This window comes from Sarcophilus harrisii, chromosome 6 (assembly GCF_902635505.1).
Source record: "Sarcophilus harrisii chromosome 6, mSarHar1.11, whole genome shotgun sequence".
NCBI classification, from domain to species: domain Eukaryota; kingdom Metazoa; phylum Chordata; class Mammalia; order Dasyuromorphia; family Dasyuridae; genus Sarcophilus; species Sarcophilus harrisii.
The window spans coordinates 118,657,220-118,682,965 of record NC_045431.1 but is presented as its reverse complement, the minus strand read 5'-3'; the positions used below and the strand labels follow the sequence as shown (position 1 = coordinate 118,682,965).

Here is a 25,746-nt window from a genome sequence, read left to right as displayed (position 1 = left end):
GAACCGCGGGAGCGCCGGACTCCGCGCTTTGTTGCGCAAAACCGCCCTGGTTCTGGGAGGGTCCATTCCAAAGGGGCCGAATACAGAACACGCCGTTCTAAGCCAGAACTGAGAGGCAGCGCGCGAACGTTAAGGCTCTTGGAAAAGCAATGGCAAAAAGAACCCCGACAGCCCGAGAGACTCGCAGCTCTCGGTTCAAAACAAGCTGCGCCGCCCCCCCCCCCCCGCGGGTTCTGGCAGAATGGGATGACCTACCGACGTGCATCTTGGGTGTTGTAGTCTTTCCCCTTCGCGCCCGCCTATATTTTCCTATTTCCGGGCCCTTCTTACTCGCACCAGACCCGCTGTCTCCTCCTATAGGGTCTTCCCCCGACATGGTGAGTCCCCTAAGCGTGCCCAGCTGCCCGGTCTGGCTGGAGGGAGGCGGCGGGGGCAGTGCCCGGGTTCCGAAGCGGGGTTGCGCGGCCGCCGTGGTAACTCTTCCCGCGCCCCTGCCGATCCCGGAGGTACCTCCGGCCGGGAGAGAGAGAGTAGCATCTGGTGCCCGCCCCTGCACCCCCACCCCCAGTCCCAGTCCCGCTGTCTCTGCCCCTGTCTGGGCAGGGGCAGGGGGAGAGGACCTGCCCGAGCCAGGAGGGGGGGGGGCAACCCCTTCCCCTGAGGAGCTTCATTTTACTAGGGGGGGGGGGGGGATCCTGCACTGAATTTTGAATGGGGCAGCGGATGGAATACTGGGCTTTAAATCAGGGTTACCGGTGCCCAGGTCTAGCCTCAGTGACTCTGCCTCAGTTTTTTCATCTGTGCAATGGGCATAAATAATACCTTACTCCTGCGGTTGTTGGAAGGAGATAAATATATAGATAAATATCGGCATCTATACATGCATAATATGTACAGGTGCGTATGTGTGTATGTATGTGCACACATAGAGAGAACATGTAAACGTTTGTAAAACAATATATGCATGCATTGTAGTATATATACATATAGCATATGCTTGTGTAGCGTGTCTGTGTGTGCATATATATATGCCCATAAAGATGTCTGCCTGTATGTGAGCATGTATGCGTATACCCACGAATACTCATGTAAGTGCTTGTGCACCTGTGTGTGTCTGTGCTTATGCCTACATACACGCAGTCACACACAGAAGTGCACAGGCATTTAACTTTAAACTTTAAACTACTCTCTGTAATGTTAGTCATTATTATTCTATGTGACAACCCCTTTTTAATTCTTGGTGAACCTGGAGTGACCCCGATTCTGATACTTAGCCTCAGTTTCTATTTATTAGTTGTGTAGCCCTGGCCAAACATCACTTAACTTTCTTTAAGGATCAAAATTCTTTATCTGCAAAATGAGGGTTATAATAGTACCTGCCTTACAGAGTTGTTTTGAAGATTAAATGAGGTAATATTTGTAAAGTGCTTAGCAGAGTGCTTGGCACGTAGGATTGTATAAATGTTAGCAATAGTGGTGGTGGTGGTGGTGAGGATTAAAGGAGATAATAGACATACAGAGCTTTGCAAATTTTAGCGTGCTGTATGAATTTTTATTACTGTTATTATTAATCTTATGCTGTGCTAATAACTAATATTTACATTATGCTTACTAGGTGCCAGACACTGTGCTAAGCTTTTTACAATTTTAGTTATACTTTTTCCTTTACATCTAAGTCCTTCCTATTTGCCTTCAAGCCTCAATACTTATCTTAAGCTTCACTGAAATTCATTATGTCATAGATTTTTTGAGATTCTAATACTTGGAAGATATCTGTCAATAAAACATATATTAAGAACCGTGTGCCTAGCTCTTTGCTCAAAGACTCCCAAACCTCTAATTTTTGGTCTTCAGAGGAAGTATCTTATATCTGTATCTCTTTTTGGATACCAATTACCAATTAATTGGTAATTTTTGCTTAAGAGCCTAAGGATACCGAAATAATAATAATAATAATAATAAAAGATGGTCTCAGAGAATGATATAATTAAATATAATCTTCTCTACAACAGCTTTGGTAAATAGTAACCCAGTCCCTATTTCAGCTTCTGTAATGATGGGGACATAATTATCTTCTAGGACAGCACATTTCATTTCTTACCAATTTTAATTGTTAGAAGTATTTTCCTGATAGTAATCACAAATCTGTTTTTCTTCCATATTCACCCATTGGACCTAGTTCTACATCTCATGGAGCCAAGCTAAATGACCTTGATCTCTCTATGACATAAACAACTTTTTATGTTTTTAAGACAGATATGGCTTGCTATTAAATCTCCTTTCATACTACATACTACATTTCTTTCAAATAGTTCTCATAGAGCATGGTTTTTAGCCTATTCAACATTCTATTATATCTCCAAAGGAACTTTGGAACAAAGGAACTAGCTTATCTTAGTTCTTCCTAAAATGTAGAGCTCACAACTGGACACAGTATTCTGATTAATTTGTTCATCAGGGAAGAGGATACTTCCAGGTGCTTCATTCATGCATCATCACTTGCCTATTAGAGATTCCAAACTGGGTATTCCTGAAATATTTCCAAATCAGCATATCAAAATCCGAACTTATTCTCTTTCCCCCCAACTTTCCCTTTTTCCAAACTTTCCTATTTTCATCAAAGGTAGTACCAACCTTCTACATAATATTTATACTAGCATCAATTTCTCATTCTCCTTCACTCCACTCCACTATCCAGTCAGTTGCCAAACCTTGCTTTTGCTATCTTCACATCTCCTGTGTCCTACTCCTCCTTCCACTTACACAACCAGCCCCTTATTTCTTGCCCTGACCACCTCTTACCTGGTAATTCCACTAGCTTTCCAATTGGTCTCCCTGTCTCTTGTCTTTTACCATTTAACTATATCTCAAAATCTGCTATCAAAGTGATTTTTAAACAAATCTGGATCCAACCATGTGATTCCCTTTCTCAAGCAACTCCAGTGGGATCCTGTTGTCTTTAATATAAAATAGAGAGTTCTTTATTTAGCTTTGAAAGTGTGTCATACAGTTCCAATAGACATGGGATGGAAAATGCCATTCATATCCAGAGAGAGAATTGTGAAGACTGAATATGAATCAAAGCATATATTTTCACCTTTTTTTGTTTATTTATTTGTTTTTCTCATTTTTCTTTTTTGTTTTCATTTTTCTTTCACAACATGTCTAATATGGAAATGTTTAAAATTATTTTACATGTATAACCTATATCAAATTACTTGTTGTCTTTCTTTTGAATTGAAAATTTTATTTTATTTTATTTTTTATTTATTTATTTTTTATTATAATAACTTTTTATTGACAGAACCCATGCCAGGGTAATTTTTTACAACATTATCCCTTGCACTCACTTCTGTTCCGATTTTCCCCCTTTCTCCCTCCACCCCTTCCCCTAGATGGTAAGCAGTCCTATATATGTTAAATATGTCACAGTATATCCTAGATACAATATATGTGTGCAGAACCAAACAGTTCTCTTGTTGCACAGGGTGAATTGGATTCAGAAGGTAAAAATAACCCGGGAAGAAAAACAAAAATGCAAACAGTTTACATTCATTTCCCAGTGTTTTTTTCTTTGGGTGTAGCTGCTTCTGTCCATCATTGATCAATTGAAACTGAATTAGATCTCTTTGTCAAAGAAATCACTTCCATCAGAATACGGAATACATCTTTATACAGTTATCGTTGTTGAAGTATATAATGATCTCCTGGTTCTGCTCATTTCAGTTAGCATCAGTTCATGTAAGTCTCTCCAAGCCTCTCTGTATTCATCCTGCTGATCATTTCTTATAGAATACTTGTTGTTTTAGGGAGAAAAAATTGAAACTCAAAATCTTAGAAAAATGAATGTTTATCTCTTGTCCCAGCAATCTTCAAAAGGGAAAGAAAAAAATCTCACTCAGAAAAAAAGGACAACTTTTGCTGTTTCTTTTCTTTTTCTTTTTTTTTTTTTTTTAATATCTGTTCTGTTCATTCAGGACCTAGACATGTATACAAGAGGAAGTAATTTTCTTTCTTATAAACAAAATAAATGAAAAACAAATGGGAAAAAATGAAAAAGGAAATTACTAGAGGTTATTTGGTCAGGACATAGAAATTGCAAATTGAGAAAACAAAAACAAAAATTTTAAAGGAAAAAAAACTACCTCAGCACCTGGATCTTTTGATCTTTTGTTTTTCCATTTAGAGATTTTGTTTACCTTATAAACTTAGAGTTGGGGCATTTAAAAATTTTTTTAAATAAAATCAAGTTGGAGGGGGGAAAAAAGTCAGATCTGGAAGGTAAGATCCAACTGTTTCAACCATTTTCAGTTGTCCTTTAACTGAGAGCCGATTGCTTCCTTGAAAGCAATCATTGAAAGTGTTTATTGAAAAAAAAATGATTAAAAGATTAAATGATTATGATTAAAATGATAAATAAAAAATAAAAATGATAAATGATAAATAAAAATGATAAAAATAAAATGATAAATGATTAAAAGAAAAAAACAGTGAAAGAAGATTAACACTGTCCTGAGTGTGTTCATAAATTATGAGCTTCTAGAGTTTTCTGTACCAAAGGATGAACATGTTACTGGTTTATGTGAAATTGCCAATTTGCCAATAGACTCCAATGCCAGTTTCTTTTACTGCAAACTGTCCTATGAAAAAAGAAAAGCACACATACTTTTAAAATTTTATTTTATTTTTTAAATAGCTTTTTATTTTTAAAATATATGTAAAAATAGTTTTCAACATTTCACCTTTGCAAAACCTTGAAAATGCACACACTTAAATAAAAAGGCAAAAAAAGAAATATATTCAGCTAACAAGAGAAAAAAATGCATGTTGAAAACTGTCTTTACATATAATTGGAAAAATAAAATACTATTAAGTTTTGTTTTTTTTTAAGAGCCTGTTATAACCTGATCCCATCTTATATTTGCAGCCTGATTGGTATATATACTCCTTTCCACACTCATCAATCCAGCCATATTTTCCTTCTCTCTTGTTCCACATGAACAATATTCTGTGCTCATCTTTTAAGTCTTTGTATGGGCCCTCTTACATGTCTGGAAGGTGCGCTTTCCTTACTACCACTAAATAAATCCTTGAAAATCCATAATCCTTGAAAACCAAGTTCAAATCCCATCTTCTCCATGAAGGCTTTCCAGGTTTCCATAAAAACTAATATTGTCTATCTCCTTGACTTCTTTGTGCATACCATATTTGTATTTGTTCAATTTCTATATGTATTTATAGATGAATTTGTCTTGCTTATTATCATGTAAGTGGCTCAAGACTTTTCTTTTGCTGTACTTGTATTGACAAAAACCAGTTTTTAACCTATAGGTGGCTAGAGCTGAACAAAGTAGGGCAGAGGCAGGTGAGTTAGGAATCAAGTTGTTTAATTTCATAGCAAGGAAAAGAGATTTGTAAGCAAAGTTCTCCTGAGAAGAAGGGCTTTAGAGCTTATGGCAGGGGTAGGTAAGATTTTTAAGCATGAATACCACAATACAGTCATTCTTTGGTCTTGGATAAACAGTTTCTTCAGTTGGCAGGTTTTTTATTTTTTATTTTTTGGCTTTTTGACAATATAGGCATTTTGGGGTTCAGGGGGGGAAAGTCTATAAGTTAATAGAATCATTGGGCCTTATGTTTTCTCAGGTCCTGTTAGGGTTTTTGAGCCTTTTGATCATTCAGCAGGATATAGAACCAGAGTTGCTGTGACAGGAACCAGGTTTGGTTCATTTAGCAGTTACAAGCACAAGAATTATTAATGTATCAGAAGATTCACTTTCTGCTGCAGCACATTGGCTACAGCCCCAGCTCTCAGACCAAGATCTCCTGGGAAATAGGGAATCTCCAACAAATCTTAATAGTATACTCATTATACATATTAATTAATTTGAAAATCATAAATCCCATGACAGCATTTGCCAGAAAGTGAGCACAAAGGATTGTTGTTATGCCAAGTTCAGGGGACTGAGCTTGCTGGGCCTTAGTTCTGGAAAATAGAGTATCTCCTAATATTTTGACATTCTCATTGCTCCTAGCTCCAAATGTGGAACATTTGGATTTTTCTATCTCACTAGGGTAAGAGTTGAAACATTACACAGATTATAAGGTTTCCAAACTCCAAAGCTTTAGGACATCTTTTTAGAAATAGAAGGAAAAAAAAAACAAAAAAACAAGTGGGGTATATTAGTAATGAATTAATTAATTGGTAATTGGTATCCAAAAAGAGATACAGATATAAGATACTTCCTCTGAAGACCAAAAATTAGAGGTTTGGGAGTCTTTGATGAGAAAAGATATATAGGAATTTATATCGTTGGCAGACATACCAGGTTTGGCATTTTGAGCTTCCCTATTTCATTCTTTTCCTTTCTCAGTGTCTTCATCTAAATTTTGGTTCTTTTCACTATAGTCTCAGGGAAAGCAATGACAATTCCTTGATGAAGTCTACCTACATCCTTGATCCTTCTTATTCTCTCTTAGTCTCCTCTTTGACCTTACTTTGCTAAGCATTTTCTGTTTGTTTTTCTCTTTCTCTTTCTTCCTCTTCTTTCTCCTTTAGTCCCTCCCTCCTCCTTTCTCTTCCCTACATTTTTAATCTGTTAAAAAAAAAAAAACTTGCTTCTCTCTACAAAATCTCTCAAGCCTCTATTTTTATGACTCCTTAAAAAAGTAGTCTGTATTCATTCACTGCTTCTCCACAATTTTTCAATATCTTATGATCTGACCGTTGTCCATACCATTGTACTGAGGCATCTGTTTCCAGGGTCGTTTATCACTGCCATTATTACCAAACCTAGATTTTTTTTTTTTTTTTTGGTTTCTCATCTTCCTTAGCCCCTCCTAGTATTGATGCTATAGGTCACTTCTTCCATTTTGATCCCTTCTCTTCTCTTGTCTTCAATGACATTCTTGGTTTTTACTCTACTTTTTCAACTTTTCCTTCTCTGGCCCTTGTTGTTTCCTCTTTTCATTTCTTCCACACTGATCCTATTCTCTCCACAGTGTCTATCTGAGGCATTCTTTTGTATAGGTATTTTCCGTGCTGATTTTTTTTTTTTCATTTCCATGGCTTTAATTATATAAATATAGATGATTCTCAGTTCTATCCCTTTAGTTTATCTCTTCTTGGAACTCTAGATCCATATTTTCAATTGCCTATAGTTCATCCATGGCTTCCTGTCATTTTAGATTTGGCCTATATCATCATATGAACTTGTCCCTCACCCTAATATCTCTGTATCTATTAGTGGAGCCACTATCCTTCCAGTCTGATAGCTTGTAAACTTAGAGTTCTCTTTGACTTTTGTTTTTCTTTCCCTTGACATTCCCTATAATATTCACTTGCCATGTCCTGTCATTTTTATTCCTGTCATATCCTTTGTATCTGGATCTGACTCCACTACCACTGTGGCCACTTTACTCCATTAATTCATGTTTGCCTGCAAAATCTACTGTAATAGCTTCTTCATTGGTCCTCTCTCTAGTACATTCCTTTTCTAATTCACCCTCCTTAGCTCTACTTGAGAAATATTTTCCATGTACAAGTCTGATCATTCCTTTTCACTACTTGACTTTTTTACTGGTTTCTCTTTTACTTACAGAATAAAGTATAAAATTCTTACCCTGGCCTTGAATGTGAAATACATACTCCCTTCACTATCTCTTTGCATACTGTTTGAGAAGCAAATATCTGACTTGTTTAATAACACTATCCTTCTTTGAAAAATTTAGCCCTGCAATTTGGAAATATGGGTAAAAATTCCTAGAATTTTAAAAAATCCATTTTCATTCATAATAAAATTCAAGGACCTTCACTGTTTGTTTATACCCATCATTGCCTTCTCTTCACTACTCTTGCAGACAGATAGTTTGGAGAACTCTTCAGCTGTCATTCTTCACATATACGGGGTTGAAAGGGAACTAAAAGGCTGCTAACTCAATTCTCTCATTTTACAGATGTAAAACTGAGGCTCAGAGAGGTTATGTTTTGGCCACAGTCACATAGGTAGGAATTTGTATCTAGATTTCCAAAGACAGTTTTCTTTCCACAATTACTAGGCTGTCTTGTCCTAATTCTTGTCTCTGTGCTTTTGCTTATGCTCTCTCCGTATGTGAAATATATACTTCATTTACCATCTCTTTGGATATAGTGTTTGAGAAACAAAGATCTGACTGGTTTGCTAATTTCATCCTTTTTTGAAAAATTCAGCCCTCCAATTGGGAAATATGGGTAAAAATTCCTAGAATTTTAAAAAATCATTTTCATTCATAATAATGACATTTGTATGTTTCCTTAAGATATGCAAAGCATTTCACATACATTATCTCATTTGACTATTAAAACAACCTTCATGTAGGTGCTGTATATTACAAAAGAGAAGATTGATTCCAGAAAATGAAATGAAATGAAAAAAAAGATCCAATAAGTAGAAACCCAAGTCTTTGTGATTCCAGGTCCAGAACCCATTCTTGCAGTACCAAACTGTTTCTTACTCAAAGCCTGGAAGATTCAACAGGATAGCCACTATAATCTCATTTTCCAATTCATCAAAAAGCATTTATTAAGTTTTTATACATTAACACACATACATACATACATACATACACACACACGTATCTATCTATCTATCTATCTATCTATATATATATATCAGTTTTCATGCTGAATACTGGGGATATAAAAATATAAATATGGTGAGCCTTAATGGGGCTTCAATTCTAATAGGAGAGATAAGATACATATCCATAGGTTTATGCAAGGTACATACAGAGTGATATCTTAGAAGAGAATCCCTGGGATTCTAAGAAGTGGGGATGAGGAAGAAGAGCATTTCAGGCTTAGAGGAGATCCAGGGCAAAGGAATGGAGAGAGAGAACAAAAAAGAAAGGAGAGCTGGAATGTCATATTTGAGGAACAGAAAGAAGGTTGGTATTTTGAACTGTAGACCGTCAGAGGCAAAACATGATACTAGAAAATAGGAGCTGTGGTATCTTAATATTGGCTAACATCTTCATCTGCTGCTGCCTTGGGGAGCATAGATTTAGTCCTCCAAAGATTTTCAAGGCGAGTTTTATAGTAGCTTCATTTTCAAATCTACTGAAATATTGGTTTTTGCTTTGCACATTGGAAAAGTTTAGGAACCATGAATGATATTCAATAATAATAGACTTGTTTCTTCTGTCACTTTCAGACAAATGAAAAAAATTTACTCAGGTTACATAAAGTTAGTTTTGTTAAGTTATTCTCATGTTTCTGAGGACTTTACTTTAAAAAATAGTGGTTTAAAGCATTCTTGATTCTGTATGTAAAGTTGTGAGGGTGTTTTCTTTTGGGGGAGTCTGAAACTGATTTTTGCTTTTATTTATTCAAGGTGATTTCAGAGACAATGGATCTGCTTTTCAGAATAAGGGGAGGCCTTGATCTAGCATTTCAGCTAGCGTCTGCTGATGGTATGTCTGGATCCCCCTTCCCACACACCACTATATTGTGATTAGAAAAAAGGTGATAAACCCCTTTTGACAGAATCTTTCTTGCTACTGAGTGTCACTAATCACTACCCTCATGAGTACTCTTTAGTCATTCAGCAAGTGAGGAATTATTACTATGTGCCTAGCACTATGCTAATTATCCGGGTTACAAATATAAGCAAAAACTCTGAAAGATCTTTATTCCAATGAGTAAAGACAAATAGCACATAAAAAGGAGCAAGAGATGGGAGTGGGAGAATGATGTCTGTGAAGGAGAAAAGTGGGAAAGTCCAAATAATGAGGAGTAAAGTTAGGGATGAAGTAAAAAAATTGAATCCTGAGCCCTGCGTATTGGAGTTATTTGTATAAATGTTTTTTCCCACCAGTAGAATATGTGTTCCTTGAGTCCAGGGGCTTTCTTGTCTTTCTATCCCTAGGACCTAGTATAATTTCTTATATATAGTAGGTGTCTAATAAGTATTGAATTGTTGAAGTTATCACTGTAATAGTTTTTCTGTTAGGATTATAGGATAGGAAAACTATTAAAGAATTCTCTTAATAATAGTATATTCTTTTAATTCAGATATTTCTACGAAAAAGGCATTAAAATATGTATTGAGTGACCTTTCAAATAAACTTTCATCCAATGCCCTTGTCTTCAAAATTTGCCATAGTTCAGTGTACATATGGCCTAACAGCAACATGAACACAGTTCCAGCAGAACTAACTGATAATTCTTCTTGTAAAGAAATACTACACTTTATTCAGTGAGTATGCTCTAATGTTTTTACTGATACCTTTTGTTTTTCTGTCATGTTCATTCCTGAATATGTACCTCTTTCCTCTCTAATATTGCTATCCTTCCTTTTTAGTTAAGACCAAAAAATGACAAAAAGTTCAGAAAAACTCATCTTTTAACTGTGTTTTAGCAATCCATACAATTTTCTGTACCCATAGGCCCCCAGTTCTGCAGTGAAGGGGAAAATTTACATCCTCTTCAGGGATAATCATGGTCATCATAATTACAGTTCTCAATTTGATTTTATCCTATCCATTTATATTATATTATATATTGTTTTTCTAATTCTCTTTATTCCTAGTTCATTCTATATCAGTTCATATAAGTCAGTTCTTGTTTTTTTTAATTTCTTCATCTCATTTCTGATGACCTAGTAATATTCCATTATATTCATGAACCACAATTTATATAGCCATTCTGTAATTATAAGTACCTACTTTGTTACTGATTCTTTGCTACCACAAAAAGTGTTACCTTGTTTTGGAATGGATGGGGCATTTCTTTCTACTTCTTAATTTCTTAGAATATATGGCTAGAAGTGGGATCTTTGGATCCTACTTTTTTTTTTAATCCTAATGTCAAATCGCTTTCCAGAATGATTGAACCAATTCACATTTTCACCAAAATCATACAACCTGCAACTCCTCTGACTGTGTCCAACTTTTGTTATGATTGCCAAATTTCTGGATATGAACTGAAATTCACCTCAGTTTTGATTGATGTTTCTTTTGTGATTTAAAAGTAGTAGCCAAGCCTTTTTTTTGAGAACTGGTCATTCATAGTGTTTGACCTTCAGTCTAAAAAACTTCTCCCCAATCTTACATAGTTTTGTTAGCTTCCAGTATAACTTTTGTATCAGACCCCTACCAAAGATAACTTGATGCAGTGAGTATATTTTAAAAATTAGCAGGAATAGTTTTAAATAATGTTCCTTGCATAATAACATTTTAGATTTGACCAAGAAGAGGATACAAAACGAAGATTCACCAAAAAGAAAGATAAAAAGTTACAAAGACAGGTAAGCTTCTTACTCATACTGAATAGGAATCACTCAGATTTTTCTATATAATTGTTCTATATAAATGTTAGGTTTCCCAAGTCGCTTGCTTATTAATATGTTTTATCTTACAATTGAACATCCCCATTATTTCTTTATCTTTTTACTTTAGGGACTTTTAGCTCACAAGAATTCATATCAGAAAGCTAGCTCACTTTGGTTTGTTTTTAATGTGATTTTGTTTTTTATTTAAATGTGATAATGATCATCTACAAATAGAAAGTGGAAGAATGAATCCATGATCTGAAATATGTATGATGGTATTACTAAAATTAATTTTAATTGTTTGTCTTTGTAGCTTCAGATAATAAATATAGATCTCATGTTGGAAATGTCAACTTCTCTAGCTGCTATAGCTCCCATCATTGAAAGAGAAAGTGGAGGTCATCATTATGTCAACATGACATTGCCGGTTGATACTGTTATATCTGCAGATCCAGAAGAATCATGGGGAGCGTAGGTCTTTTTGCCTCATTTTTATAAATATATTACTCCATCCCACTTCCTGCATTAATCCATGGACTTGCATTATTGTTTTAGAAATAAGAATTATGTAATAAAGTTTGGTTTTACCTTTGATTAGAGACTAGCCCAGGAGCCTTGGTTAAAAGAAAAAAAAATCTGTTCATATTTCTTTCATTGATTGTGACTTTGTTTGAAATGCCACAAAATCTGTAAGTAAATAGAAATCAGTTGATTAAGTCATGTGTCTCTGTATTTAGTCCATACTGGTTTATAGACCTTGGAAGTCCAACAAATACTTTCAGATTTGGCTGACAGGAATGTTGAATTTATCTAACTCTAGCTATTTTTTTTTTTTATCATTGCTACTGTATTTTTTTATTGTAATACTTAAATATTTTTCTTCATTTGGCAGAGTTCGAAGTCGTCTAGTAAATTCAGTTCACAGTCAACTGAGTGATATGGAGAAATGCATTTTAAAATACATGAAAGGAACATCTATAGTAGTCCCTGAACCACTGCACTTTTTATTACCAGGAGAGAAAAATCTTGTAACAATTTCCTATCCATCAGGAGTTCCAGATGATCAGCTACAATCTTACAGAAAGGTAAAAACTATTCATTAGGTGCTGGGAACTAGATTCAAGCAGTTCCTAATTTAGTTAGGGCTGCATTGAGATAAGAAATGGAAACAATTTGTATTTACATTAATACTATTTCAAAAACAATTACCAGACTATTAGTAATTTGTCAAATAATTCAATACATAAGCAAACACTGCTATTCTGATTCTCAATTAAAGTACAAATTGATGTACTAAACCATAACAATAAATTCCTTGTCATTTTACTTTTTCGTATTTAACATGGTCTTCATATTAGAAGACATTCTTAGACTATATCAACATAATCAGATAATTTCGCTCTTCCCCATGGTAAGTTTCTAGTAAAGAGAAAGAGAGACAGAGGCAGAAAGAAAGAGACCTTCTGTCTTTGGCTAATGCATATGCCTAATAGTGGCATTACCAGATTTGTACCATTGAGTGATTTTTTAAAACTTTAAATAAAATTTAATTTAAATTAATTAAATTAATTTAATTTATTTATATTAATAAAATTAAATATTTTTATTATATATAATATATAGGTATAGATATTACAAAAATAAAAATTAATTAATTAAAATTAAATTTTAAAAATTAAAAAACTTTTTTTTTTAATTTAAAATAATTAGAAATTGTTTTGCAGAATTTGGACCAGTTCACAGTTCTAGCATGCTGTAATGAGTCTGTCATCCTGCAGCTCCTCCAACAATTTTCCATTTTCATTTTTTAGTATCTTGCCATGGATATAAGATGAAACTTCAGAGTTTTATTTTGTATTTTTCTTATTAATGATTTGAAGCATTACTTCATATGGTTGTTAATAGTTTCTTTTTCTTCCTTAGAAATTAAAATACAAATTGATGTACTAAATCCATAACAATAAATTCATGTCATTTTACTTTCTCATATTTAACATGGTCTTGATATTGATGTAAATAATGTAAAGTACAGGTTAGCTCCCTGGAGGGCCTCAGGGTCAGCCAGAGTCAGGATAAATCAAAGTCCTTGGTCTTTAGAGGGAGAAGTGAAGGAGGCAGGCAAGCTGCTATGGAGCTTGCCAAAGATGTATCCTGGATTTTGGAGTCCAGAGACTGCCTCTCTCCTCATCCTGGCACCTCTCTCTCACTGGTAACTGTCACTTCTCTCCCTCCACCCTCCAATCCTTGCCTACAATTATCTTACTAACAAATATTCAGCAAACACCATGGTGAGGAGAGCCATCATCCAAATATAGGCTAGTAGAGCTATTGTCTCACATTGAATAGAGTCGGGAGTCCCGAGCCTTAAGTGCTCTCTTGTCAGATTCAGAGTTTCAGACCTCTACAAAATGAGTAGTTTTTAAATTACTTCTAAACATCTCCTAGTAGTAATTTTCAAAATTCATTTAACTAGATGATATTTGGGTGACTCATAAATTCACTAAGGACATGAATCAAGAATTAATTTGTCCTTGTTTCTGGTCCTAGCAAAGTTATTTTATTCCCAGAAAATACTCATTGTTTATTGGTTTTCATTGAATTTTGAACTTAAAATCCCTAAATGTTTTAAAATAAGATTCTTTTTTTTGATTATGAAAATATGCAATAATATGTTATTTAGTCTGTGTTTATTGTTTTAACATTTTCTCAGATTTGAAGCCTTTTTTTATATTTTATGGCTGTTATGTAGTTCCTGTGTGGGTGCTTTATAATTGTTATTAAAAGCTTTTATCATTTTTTTGTTTGTGAAAAACTTAGGAAAATAGTATTGTTTTAAGAATGCATATTTTAAAAGCTTTCTAAATAGTATATAATTAATTTTAATATTTAATATTATTTTGGATTTGAATTTATTTGCATTAAATTTAAAGATTTATCTGTATCTGTTTCTTCTTATTTAATTGCCTTTCATCTAGGAATTGCATGACCTGTATCACCTACCTCAAGATAGACCTTATTTTAAAAGAGCTAATGCATATCGCTTTCCAGATGAACCATTTAAAGATGGGTATATCAGGAATCCACATAGTCATTTAAATCCATTGGGATTGGAGTCTGGTATGGTGAGTTGATTTGTAGAAATATAATTATTAAAATTGTAATAATTTTTAAAAGATCGTATTAACAGAATAATGGTATCCTATCAGTATCTTTAAAAAAATCAATCTTTGTATAATTTTTTTCTATTTATGTACTCTTATTTGAATTCTTATCTATGCTGTAGCATAGACATTATAATGTCTTCTGGGCTGGATATAGAAGAAATCCTAAATCTGTGACATCACCTTACGATATTTGTTTGAATGAGGAAAATCTTAAGAAATGTGATGATTTAAAAATCTTTTCTGTCACATGGTGTTTTCTGGACCATAAGCTAGAGCACTTGGTCATTTTGCCTAATATTATACTTTTATTTTATGTCTGTATATATGTATGCATGTATGTGTAGATATGTCTTATGTCCCATAAGGATATTAAAAGCCTTTTTAGGACAGTGTCTTATATTTTGTAGCCAACATAGCACTAATGTACATAGTAAGGAATTGGTGAATTGATTTTAGTTGTGACAAATTCTGTGCTTTGGAGGAGATTTTGAAGAAAAGAGACTGCCTAATTTTTAATTTTACTTCCGAAGGAAGCAGCTTTTGTAAAGATTGAAGTGGAAATACACCCCAAATGGGACTGTGTAAAACATAATCTTAAATCTTTGTAGTTAGAACTTTATTACTAGTTCTTCATGTCCGAATGCAGATGGTATTTTTACACCCCCAAATGTGCTGTCCTAAAAAACCTAAGACCTTGACAACTTGATAAATTTAAAGAAATACTGTCTTATTACTGTCTGAGAATGACACTCTTAGAGAGATATCTTTTACCTCCTGTTAAGAATAGAAATTCCTTTTATTATGACAAATGTAACAAGAAACATTTTGATCTCCCTTCTTTCTATAAATATGTGGCCCTGAGACCACTTATTACTGACCCCTTACTTGGTGTTGGGAGATCAGTCCTGGCCAGTAATAAACACTCTTAAAACTTCATTATTTTGGCTACCCTATGTTTTCTCTCACCTGGGTACTTCAAATGCCTTGGAGTATTTATGCATCCTCTCAAATAATTCATTAGATATTGGTATCCTCATAAAAGACATATTACCAAGTACTTTCTAAGTTTGTACTAAAATAGATGTAGAATGTTGACAGTACTGGATATTAATAATACCAGTACATATGTAGGGTTCTTTTGATGGGAGTTAATACAGAGCAAAGTATATATATTCTTTTCCCCACAGTTACTTATAGTCTCAACAGACCAACACAGGCATATTCCCATGTATTTTTATAGTTCCTTTATGCTCTAGAGATGTTTAATTTCATGTTTAAATTCAGCCTGCTTTGGATTTATTCTATTCTATACACCATGCAATCAGATGTCAAATTAACTTTGAATATATTTGTGTCAACAGAACTTAATCAGAAGTGCAAAGAGACTACAACCCCACTTATATTACATATTTAAGAATTAACCTACCTAGGGGTATGTCGGACTTTTATATAAGAACAAATATAAAATTTTAATGACTGAAATAAACAAAGATCTGCATAACTACAAGGACACCCAATATTCATGAATGATAGCAACCTATATATGTGATTTAGTAAATAAAAGGTGTAGGGAGTTACTTGCAACATATAGTAGTGACTGACCTTAAAGTCACAGGACTGCTAAGTATAAGAGACAGAATTTGTATCTAGCATTTTGTATTTCTAAGCTCAACACCCTACATTTAATATAAATTCATTCATCTTTTACAATCCAAGTAACCCTTTCTTCCATCTGAGTTATGCTTCTTATTAAGTCTCTAATCCAATTGCAATTCAAATATAAAATGTATTGTCATCTACTTTTTCCAAATATATAAATGATGAATCCTTCCTTCAGTTTTCATTTTCTGTAGGTTAATCAGGCACCAGTACTATATACATTTTGTGATGTATCATGTAGTTATTTTTTGCTTTTCTTTTTGTTCATTTGTAGGGTTTTTTGGCCAATACTAGATCATTCTAATGATAATTGCATTATAATAAGTTTTAAAGTCAAGTGAAAGATCACTATTTACCAGCTTTTCTCTTCAATGTCTCTTGTTATTACTACTCACTTTTTTTTTTAAATTTACAAAACATATGTATGGGTAATTTTTCCAACACTGACTCTTGCAAAACCTTTTGTTCCAAATTTTCCCCACCTTCTCCTCACCCCCTCCCCTAGCTAGTAAGTAGTCCAATACATGTTAAATATGTTGAAATACATGTTAGATACAATATGTGTGTGTGTATATATATATATATATATATACACACACACATTTATATGTATATGTATGTATATGTGTGTGTGTGTATATATATATATATATATATATATATATATATTTATACAGTTATCTTGCTGCATAAGAAAAATCAGATCAGGAAAGAAGGAAAAGAAAAACTGAGAAAGAAAACAAAATGCAAACAAATAACAGAGTAAGAATGATGTGTTTCACACTCTGTTCCACATCTCTGGATGTAGTTGGCTATCTTCATCACTGAACAAGTGGACCTGGTTTGAATCATTTCATTGTAGAAGAGAGCCACACACGTCCATCAGAATTGATCATCAGATAGTCTTGTTGTTGCCATGTGTAATGATCTCCTGGTTCTGCTCATTTCACTTAGCATCAGTTCATGTAGGCTTCTTCAAGCCTCTCTGTAATGATTCTATATTATATCCATTCTCATTTTACATATGAGAAACAAACCCAAGGAAGAAGGGCTGGGAGGTAATGGTTCAGTGGAAGGAATGTTGGCTTCATTGTTAGAAGACCTGGGATTAGCAAATTCTGCTGCTATTACTTGTTTGACCTCAGCTAAGTGGTTTCTTTTTTTCCTGACATTTAATATTTTATTTTTTTTTCTCACTTACATGTAAACAGAAATTTTTAACATACATTCTTTAACAATTTTTATCTCCATGTTGCTTTCCTCTCTCCTTTTTCTCTGCCCTCCCTCCCTCAAAGGGCAAGTAATTTGATTTAGATTATACATTTGCAGTCATTTAGAACATTTTTATTTTAGCCATCATGTGGGCAAGTGATTTCAACTCTAAGCTTAAGTTTCTTCATCTATAAAGTGGGTGAGGAAGTGAGGGGAGGAAGGACAGGATGAGAATGGACCACATCATTTCTATCTTATTATTCATTCCTGTCTAGAAATGAAATGCTCTACAACTCATCTTGGGCATCTTGACTTTCAGTTTGAAGATGGTACTTAATGTAATGGTACTGATGATGGTATTTTACTGTTTTCTTTCTTTTTTTTTTCTGCACAGATTTCCTTAGTCCAGGGCATATATGGCTATCATCATTACATGCAGGATCGGATAGATGACAGTGGCTGGGGCTGTGCTTATCGGTCTCTACAAACTATCTGTTCTTGGTTCAGACATCAGGGATACACTGACAGGTCCATTCCAACCCACCAGGAGATTCAGCAGGTAGAGAATTCTTGGCTTCAAATTGTACATTTCAGTCTTATTAAGGCCCCTAGCATTAATTAATTAATAATACTACCTCCTTGTAGTAGAAATATAGTTCTGTTTTGAAAAAAATCTTATCTTTTGATAATTTTCTAAACGAGACATAAAAGGAAATAAGTATCCTAAATTTTAAGTTTATAAGCAGCTGAGTGTATAGTAGTTATAGTGCTAGACCTAACGTCAGAAAAACCCGAATTTAAATCCAGTCTTAGATATTCTTTATATGCAATCTTGGACAAATCACATAAATCTGTCTGCCTCAGTTTTCTCATTTGTAAAATGGGGGTGATAATAGTACTTAACCTTTCCAGATTGTTTTGAAGATTAAATGAGATAATATTTCTATAATGTTCTGTAAAATGCTATTATAATTTTTGATATATATATATATATATATATATATATATATATATATTTTTTAATTTTTTCATCTGATGGCAAAATAAAGGCCCTTGTTGACGTGGGGGACAAACCAGCAACATTTGTAGGGTCACATCAGTGGATTGGTTCGATTGAGGTACAAATGGTTCTAAACCATTTGATGGGAATAACTTCAAAAATACTATTTGTCAGGTAAGAATACTGCATTGATTATTTGATAATGGTGGTTTTTTTCCTTAAAGAATAGTTTATGAGCTGTATATCTTTAATCTGTAGTAAGATTAAATTTTTGCTTCCTTTTCTTGTCCCGCCCCTTTTCTGTTGTTTTCTGAATCTTTTTTCTCTTTAATCCTCATTTCCTTTTCATTAGGTTTTATGGGATTTTTGTGCTTGCAAATTATTTTAATAGAAATGTGCAAATTCTTGTTTGAGCTCTGAGAGAAATTGAAAAAATGTTAACTAAAAGTGGTTAATATGATAGTAATAGAGAATTTTTCTCTTTAGGACTGGATTCACTAAAAAAAACTTGAAAAGGAAAATGTTCATCCTGTAAATATCTATATTTAATTGCAGCTCATTTTGTTAAAATAGTTAGATATGCATTCATAATGTGGCCAAAATATATTGATAAAAATTTATATATTCATATATTATTTGACATAGTATAATGCCATTTATTTTAATGTACATGTATGAATTTCATATTATTACTTCATATTATTTCAAATTCTTTGACAACTTATATGGTGATATTAAATATCTTGACTCCTGTATTCTATAAATCCTCATATTCTAATTTTGTTGTATTTGGTACTTAAATTGGCTAAGATGACTCATGCAAATAAATAAGTAATAGCTTTCCTAATAATCAAATGTGGAAATTCTTTGTAGTTCTATTATGTACAAGAAGCCTTTTTGTCACATTGCCAGATTTTTGTCATTTTTTAATGTGATAGAATCATAGATTTAGAATTGAGAGGATCTTATAATTAATTCATCTTCTTTGATCCTTTTATTTTACAGTTTATAATGTCATTACATTTTTGTCATAATCTACTCTAAACAAACATTGTTCAGCTGATTAACCAATTATTAACCAATATAATTTCTGTGGAATTAACCTCTACATGTAAACATGATGTTTTCACAAAATTTGTTAAGCACATTAAGATGGGTTTAACATTAAGATGGCTTTAAACTTAAGTTTAAAGTGGGAAAAAAAAGTAGAGAGAGAAGAGAAAAGAAGAAAGAGAGAGAGAGAGAGAGAGAAGAAATCCATCCATGGTTCTAAATCTTGGTCTGTTATATATGATACTAGAAGCAGAGAATAGAGTTTCTTGTCATTTTGTCAACATGACCTCATAAACTTTTAATTATAAAAATGTTTCAAATACTTCTTTGCTGGCCAGGTAAACTCAATCTCTACCACTGTCAAAGTGAGCTAGAATTCTCATAATCCATCATGGCTATTTCAAGATTCCATTCTTTGACTAGAGAAATGGAAAGTTCCTTTCTGACACTGCCACCATAATTAATCCCTGACTACCTGGCACCAGCCTGTATCCTCTTCCAAATATTATTCTTCCATAAGAACATTATAAAGTAGGTTGAGTGGGTAAATAAGAACATTATAAAGTAGGTTGAGTGGGTAAATATAGAGATATATTTTCTCATCTGCATTTATACTATCTGAGAATTACTCCCTTGTCCTTTATTTGATGACAGACAACATGGTACAATAGAAAGTGTTCTGGATGTGGAGTCAGAGGGTATGGGTTAAATTCCAGGTCCTTTCCTTTATGACCTTTGACTTATGGCATATCATGACCTCTGCCATTTGTTATTGTCCTTATTTAGAACTAAAAGAATATTACTGAATGTTTTTCTTAGATGTTAACCAAAGCTTCTTCCAACTGGCTTTTAGATTTGCCAACTTTGTTATTTTTCCCACAAATAAATTGTTAAAATATTGTTCTTTAATGCCTATTATCCAAACTTGGAATTGAAGGTTACAGATCTCATGCAAAACTGTCTCTTTCTTAGCCAAGGTTCTGAATTAGCTTCTCAAGGAAGGGAACTTGCCAATCATTTCCAGAGTGAAGGAACTCCAGTAATGATCGGTAAGGTGTTTGGGAAGTGTGGAGTGTTTGGGATATGATGCATGCCAACATTAAGCATATTTAATATAAGACACTTTGAAATAAAGATACATGATTAATTTTCTTAAAACTTTGCTTGAGAATAATACTTTATTATGTATAAAAATTCTCACCAGAGTTTTTTGCATGTTTAGAAGATATCTCTGCCAGTGAATAAACTTAAGTATTATCCAGTATTTTATCCATATAATAGATTGCAGTGACTAGAAGGACTTTAAAGAGATAATGTCCTACTCTTTGGTGGTAGAGCACTTCAGTGAACTTAAGTCATTTGTGTAACCTGTTGGTCAAAGTAGCCAATGTTCTCTTAGGCAAGTCATAGTTACCAGAACAAGGGAAGTAAGGATTCTGTTCTCTTCTGCCTGGGTCAGAGACTCTCTGGAATACTATCTTCAGCTCTCAGCATGACATCTTAGGAACTGTTTTAATGTATCAACAAACTTTTAAGTGCCTGTACACTGCCTATGCTAGGCAGTGAGGATACATATACAGGAATTTATATTCTAATGGGCAAGACAGCATATACGTGTGTGTGTGTGTGTATATATGTGTGTGTGTGCACGCACATGTAGATATAGACATAATGTGACATAAGAGATACATATGTATGTAGATGGACATATATATGTTTAAAGCCATACAGAATTGTACGATTCTGGTTAGCTTTCTGGAGATCTTGGGACAAGGCTTGGTTTCAGCAGAATAATCACCACAAAAATAGTCAGGGATCAAGTCCAAAATCTTTATTATCTCCTTCACAGTCTGTTATTATCAAGATTATAGCCATTGTTGTGGGACTATTGAGTTGTGCAAAGCTTTAAAAACTAGCTAGAAAAGTTGATATTTTTCCTAGAGGTCATTCCTACTGGAATTAATTGAATAGAGGATTGATTCAGTCAGATCTATTTTTGAGGAAAATCACTTGGGGAATGGTGTGGCAAGAGATGTATAGTAGGGAGATCAGTCAGGAAGCTTTTGCAATAATTTAGGCATGAGGTGATGCAAACCACACATACAACACACACACACACAATGTATTAAATGCCCAAGATATCATGCTAGATGCTGGGGATACAAAGACAAAACAAAACAATTTCTGCCCTTATGAAGTTTATATTGGACTGGAATATGAGGAGGAAGGAGGAAAATTTTTTATATATATTTATATATACACACACACATATACATACATACATACACACACACACACATACATAACTATATTAATTTGAGCAGAGAATAAGGGGAAATCTTCCTGGGCTTTGTAAAAGCTTAGGATGAATCTTGAAGGCAAATCAGAATTCTTACTCTTCGATATGAGAAATTCCAAACATGAGAATCTGCTTGTACAAATGCCCAAAAGCAAGAAGTGTTTATTGTGCTGTATGGAGCTAGGCTTCAGTATAAAAGACATACAGTGCACAAAAGCATATATGTAGCTCCAGGCTTAGCTATCTTCCATGCATGGAATGCTCTTCCTCCTTCACTCTAACTACTGACCTCCTTGTCTTCCTTTTAAGTCCCTACTAATGTCCCAATTTCTACTGGAAGCCTTCTATAAAAAGCTGTGTCTGTGGCTGAGAGAGTCTTCTGTGTCTGATTTACATCACTACAGCACATTGAGCATGCCAACTTTTAGGAGAGCCATTACATCATCATCACATTAAGTATATGTATGTGTATGTGTATGTATATGTGTATGTGTATGTATATGTATGTATGTGTAGGTGTGTGCACACTCTTTTGGAGCCAAGTTTCTATAAATTCTTGGAGAAAAGTGAGTCCAGAACATTGAATAAAGTGGTCCTTATTGAGAGACACAGTGACAAGTTATACTGTACTCATCCTCTATTCAGATAAAATCTAATCTATGATACATTGACATATATAAAACTCATCAGTCCAATTCTCATTACAGAAATATAAATACAACTTTTATTAACCTATGACAAATGGCTTCTGCCTTAGTATATGGAATGTCGACTGGGGATTCAGAGAACCCCGTTTTAAATCTTACCTAACATTTACTAGATGTTAGACTGAGAAAAATCACCTAATATTTCTAAATCTTATTTTCTTCATTTACAGAATGGAAATTAACATAGAAATACATATTGTTTAGATAATCAGATGGGGAAAAAACAGTTCCCTCAAATCATATAAGAATATATTCAGTCATACAAATCACGTACACATAAACACACACACACATATATATATACACACACAAATTTTTATACACGTATATATACACTTATATAGGTATACCCATACATATAGGAATGAGTGAATGTTTATTAAGTACTTAGCATCTGCCAAACATTGTGTTAAGTTTTGAGCATAGAAATATAACATGCAAGGTCCTTTACCTCAAAGAATTTATATTCTAATAGGGAAAGATAATACATATAAGGGAATGAGAGCTGAGAACAGGGAGTGTAAATATGTTGAACGGGTTGATGTATTACTAAAGTTAGAAAGGATAGATAAGTGATGATTCAAGGTGAAGTATCTGGAAAAGGGGATGATGATGATGGTATTTTGGTAGTGAAGATGAGTGGTTATTTGACCTCATAGACCAGTAAATTGCCCAAATTTTTTTACCCAATATTCAGAGTATAGAGCAAGATAATCCTATACATCCATTCATCTTTTTACTGTTTCATCTGGTAAAATAGCATCTTTCCTATAATATTGTTGTATAGAGCAGAGAGTAAGGGCATAAATCTGTTTCCTAGTTGCAAAGAAATGTCATGTGAAGAATTATTTGAAACTAAAATGATAATTATGCAGAGAAGACTAAAGGGGGAAACATGAGAGCTGTCCTTAAATATGTAAGGAGATAATTAGATAGTAGTAGCAGAAGAAAAAAGTATAAATATGAACTTTAGAAGGAGTTACATTTTAGCTATACCCAAGAAAGGACTGCCTAGCTCTCTGAGCCATTCAGTGTATGACAGGTTGCATTGCAGCAGGATTTTGACCATTTGTCAGAAATATTGTAGAAAAGATTTCCAAACTAGTTGTGGTCGGTTTCACAAATAAATTCTTTGATTGAGTTAACAAAAACAAATAAAGAGACATAATAATAAAACATCAATTTAGTTCTGAATTTTAAAAAATAAATGTGGCATTTCTGAATGTGCCTCTTTATGTTCCTGTAGTCTGAACATGTAGGTTCTGTGATTTAAAGCTGCTTTGGATAACTTAGAAAACAAAGTAATTCTTTAGTTTGAATGTAAAGTTTAAGATTATTTTTCATTTTATTTCAATTCCTGTTTCCTTTTCTATAGGTGGAGGGGTCTTGGCTCATACAATACTAGGAGTAGCCTGGAATGAGATGACAGGGCAAGTAAAATACCTGATTCTAGATCCTCATTACACAGGACCAGAGGACCTGCAAATCATTTTGGAAAAGGTAGGTAATGTAAATGAAGATAATTCTAAAGCAACATAAATCAGATAGCTAGGAGTTGTGGTGAAACATAACTTTCTCCATCCTACAAAGATGAAGCATATGCTGTCAAATGTGATTAATATAACTGTACTACTTTGTTTCAAAAGAAAATTCTGTGTGAAGGGGTACTAGGAAATGATAGTAATAAAGAAAAAACTAAATATTTTCCAAAATAAAATAGAAATTAGATATCTATTTAGAATTTAGTCTTGTAAAGAATCTAGAGCCAGGAAGCGAAAACAAGTTATTTAAGAAAAAAATTGGGCTTTAAAAGTTGATATTTCTGCTGTTGATATTACTGCTGGAGGTGACCAATTTCAATAATGAGGTTTTTTTTTATCTCAAAGGAGTAAAATATACTTAAAAAACAAATTTAGACTATGTTTATGAACATTTTTTGGGAATTTTAGGACTCAATGACAGAAATGAATAGAAGGTACCAAATAATGTCCTTTAAAAATTTCAAACATTAGAATACTAGAATTTTTCAGCAATCTTTCAGTTATTGCTCAAATTACAACATTCATTTATTATAAGAAAGATAATCTTTGAACTTATCCAACGGTATTTATACCCGACAGATAAGGAATCAGACCAGAACTGAACAGGAAGAGGAATGTAGGCTGGGTTACCTTTCACAAATTGCTGAGCTCTCTCATGATCCCCCCCAAACTTGACTTCCCTTGAAAGCAAAGGTTCATCTTTTTAATACCACAAGTCTGCAAGTATTACTTTATAACCACAAATGTGGAATACAACAGATTCTAAAGAATAAAAAATTAGTATCATGCCAAACTGAGAGCTGGAAGCTTTTGGTATTTATGCCTAGTAGTGGTATTGTCAAGTCAAAAGATATGCATGAATTTATAGCCCTTTGGATATAAATCTTATCTTTTGATCACTTATCAACTTTTTTTTAATAAATTTGACTCAGTTCCTGCTATTTGAAAAATGAGACCTTATCAGAGAAACTTACTTCAAAATTCTATTTACTGTTATTATTGCTAACTGTATTTCCCCCATTTATTCTAATCTCTCTCTCCTTTCACCCCTGTCTTGAGGGCCTTGTTTCAAAATCAGATAGCAGATATACAAGAAAAAATGAGTTCATGCTTTTCTGTTTGCATAGAATCACGTCTGTGAAGAAAAATTTTTTCTGGAAATATCAGTTTTAGTTCACTGATGGAAAGAAAACAATAAGGGCGAAGGAAATATTGAACACTCTGCAAGTACATGTTTGTGTGATATAACAAACTACTGTAAAATGCCAAATATGTTTAAATAATTATTTGCAAATATATTTTGATTTGTTTCTTCTGGAAATTATTTTGTAATTAAGGAAAATACTTTAATGAAGTTTAGGTAAACATTACTCTAAGTTCATAACATTTGTTGACAATGACTACAATCCACGAACATTTGGTTGTTTCCTGGGATTTGGGGGAGGTTACTGGAGCTAGACAATGTGACTGTGTTTTTTTTTTTTATGCTTTTATCCAGGGTTGGTGTGGATGGAAAGGTCCAGAATTTTGGAAAAAGGATGCCTACTATAATCTCTGCCTTCCCCAGAGGCCTAAAATTATTTGAAAAATCTGAGTAGAACCAATATTTATAACAGAGTGTAGGATGCATGATACTTATGTAAAAATAAAGTATTAGCTTCATATAAAAACATAAGCTAGGCAAATATATATAATAGCAATTTCAATGTGGAAGTTTAGTTGGAATACCAAGCACATACTGTGTTGTGTACAAGGTACTCTGGTTATTCTTAACCAATTATTCTGGTTAAGAATCAATGTCA

At 33.6% G+C, this 25,746-nt stretch overlaps 1 protein-coding gene across 4 annotated transcripts; it reads left to right on the top strand.

Annotated features, from left to right (window-relative positions):
- Nucleotides 1-79: 79 nt before the first annotated feature.
- UFSP2 (UFM1 specific peptidase 2) lies at nucleotides 80-25,607 on the top strand. Of its 4 annotated transcripts, none has more exons than XM_012552080.3 (12): nucleotides 80-377; nucleotides 9,372-9,450; nucleotides 10,052-10,235; nucleotides 11,219-11,285; nucleotides 11,623-11,780; nucleotides 12,202-12,394; nucleotides 14,285-14,431; nucleotides 17,739-17,903; nucleotides 18,394-18,518; nucleotides 20,370-20,446; nucleotides 23,779-23,903; nucleotides 25,443-25,607. In XM_012552080.3, the coding sequence occupies exons 1-12, from the start codon at nucleotides 150-152 to the stop codon at nucleotides 25,527-25,529; spliced, it is 1,635 nt and encodes a 544-aa protein (XP_012407534.2). In that variant the 5' UTR covers nucleotides 80-149; the 3' UTR covers nucleotides 25,530-25,607. The 4 variants fall into 4 exon arrangements, with proteins under 4 accessions (XP_012407534.2, XP_031799588.1, XP_031799587.1 ...); XM_031943728.1 differs by lacking the exon at nucleotides 25,443-25,607 and adding an exon at nucleotides 25,072-25,422; XM_031943727.1 differs by lacking the exon at nucleotides 25,443-25,607 and adding an exon at nucleotides 25,023-25,422.
- The last annotated feature ends 139 nt before the right edge of the window (nucleotides 25,608-25,746 follow it).

What these genes read in the sequence shown, in the direction of transcription:
- UFSP2 (XM_031943726.1), top strand. Translation starts at nt 150, where the DNA reads ATGGCAAAAAGAACCCCGACAGCCCGAGAGACTCGCAGCTCTCGGTTC. An exon ending in GAAATACTACACTTTATTCA is followed by an intron (nt 10,236 to 11,218) that starts GTGAGTATGCTC and finishes ATAACATTTTAG; the next exon opens with ATTTGACCAAGAAGAGGATA. An exon ending in CCAGAAGAATCATGGGGAGC is followed by an intron (nt 11,781 to 12,201) that starts GTAGGTCTTTTT and finishes TTCATTTGGCAG; the next exon opens with AGTTCGAAGTCGTCTAGTAA.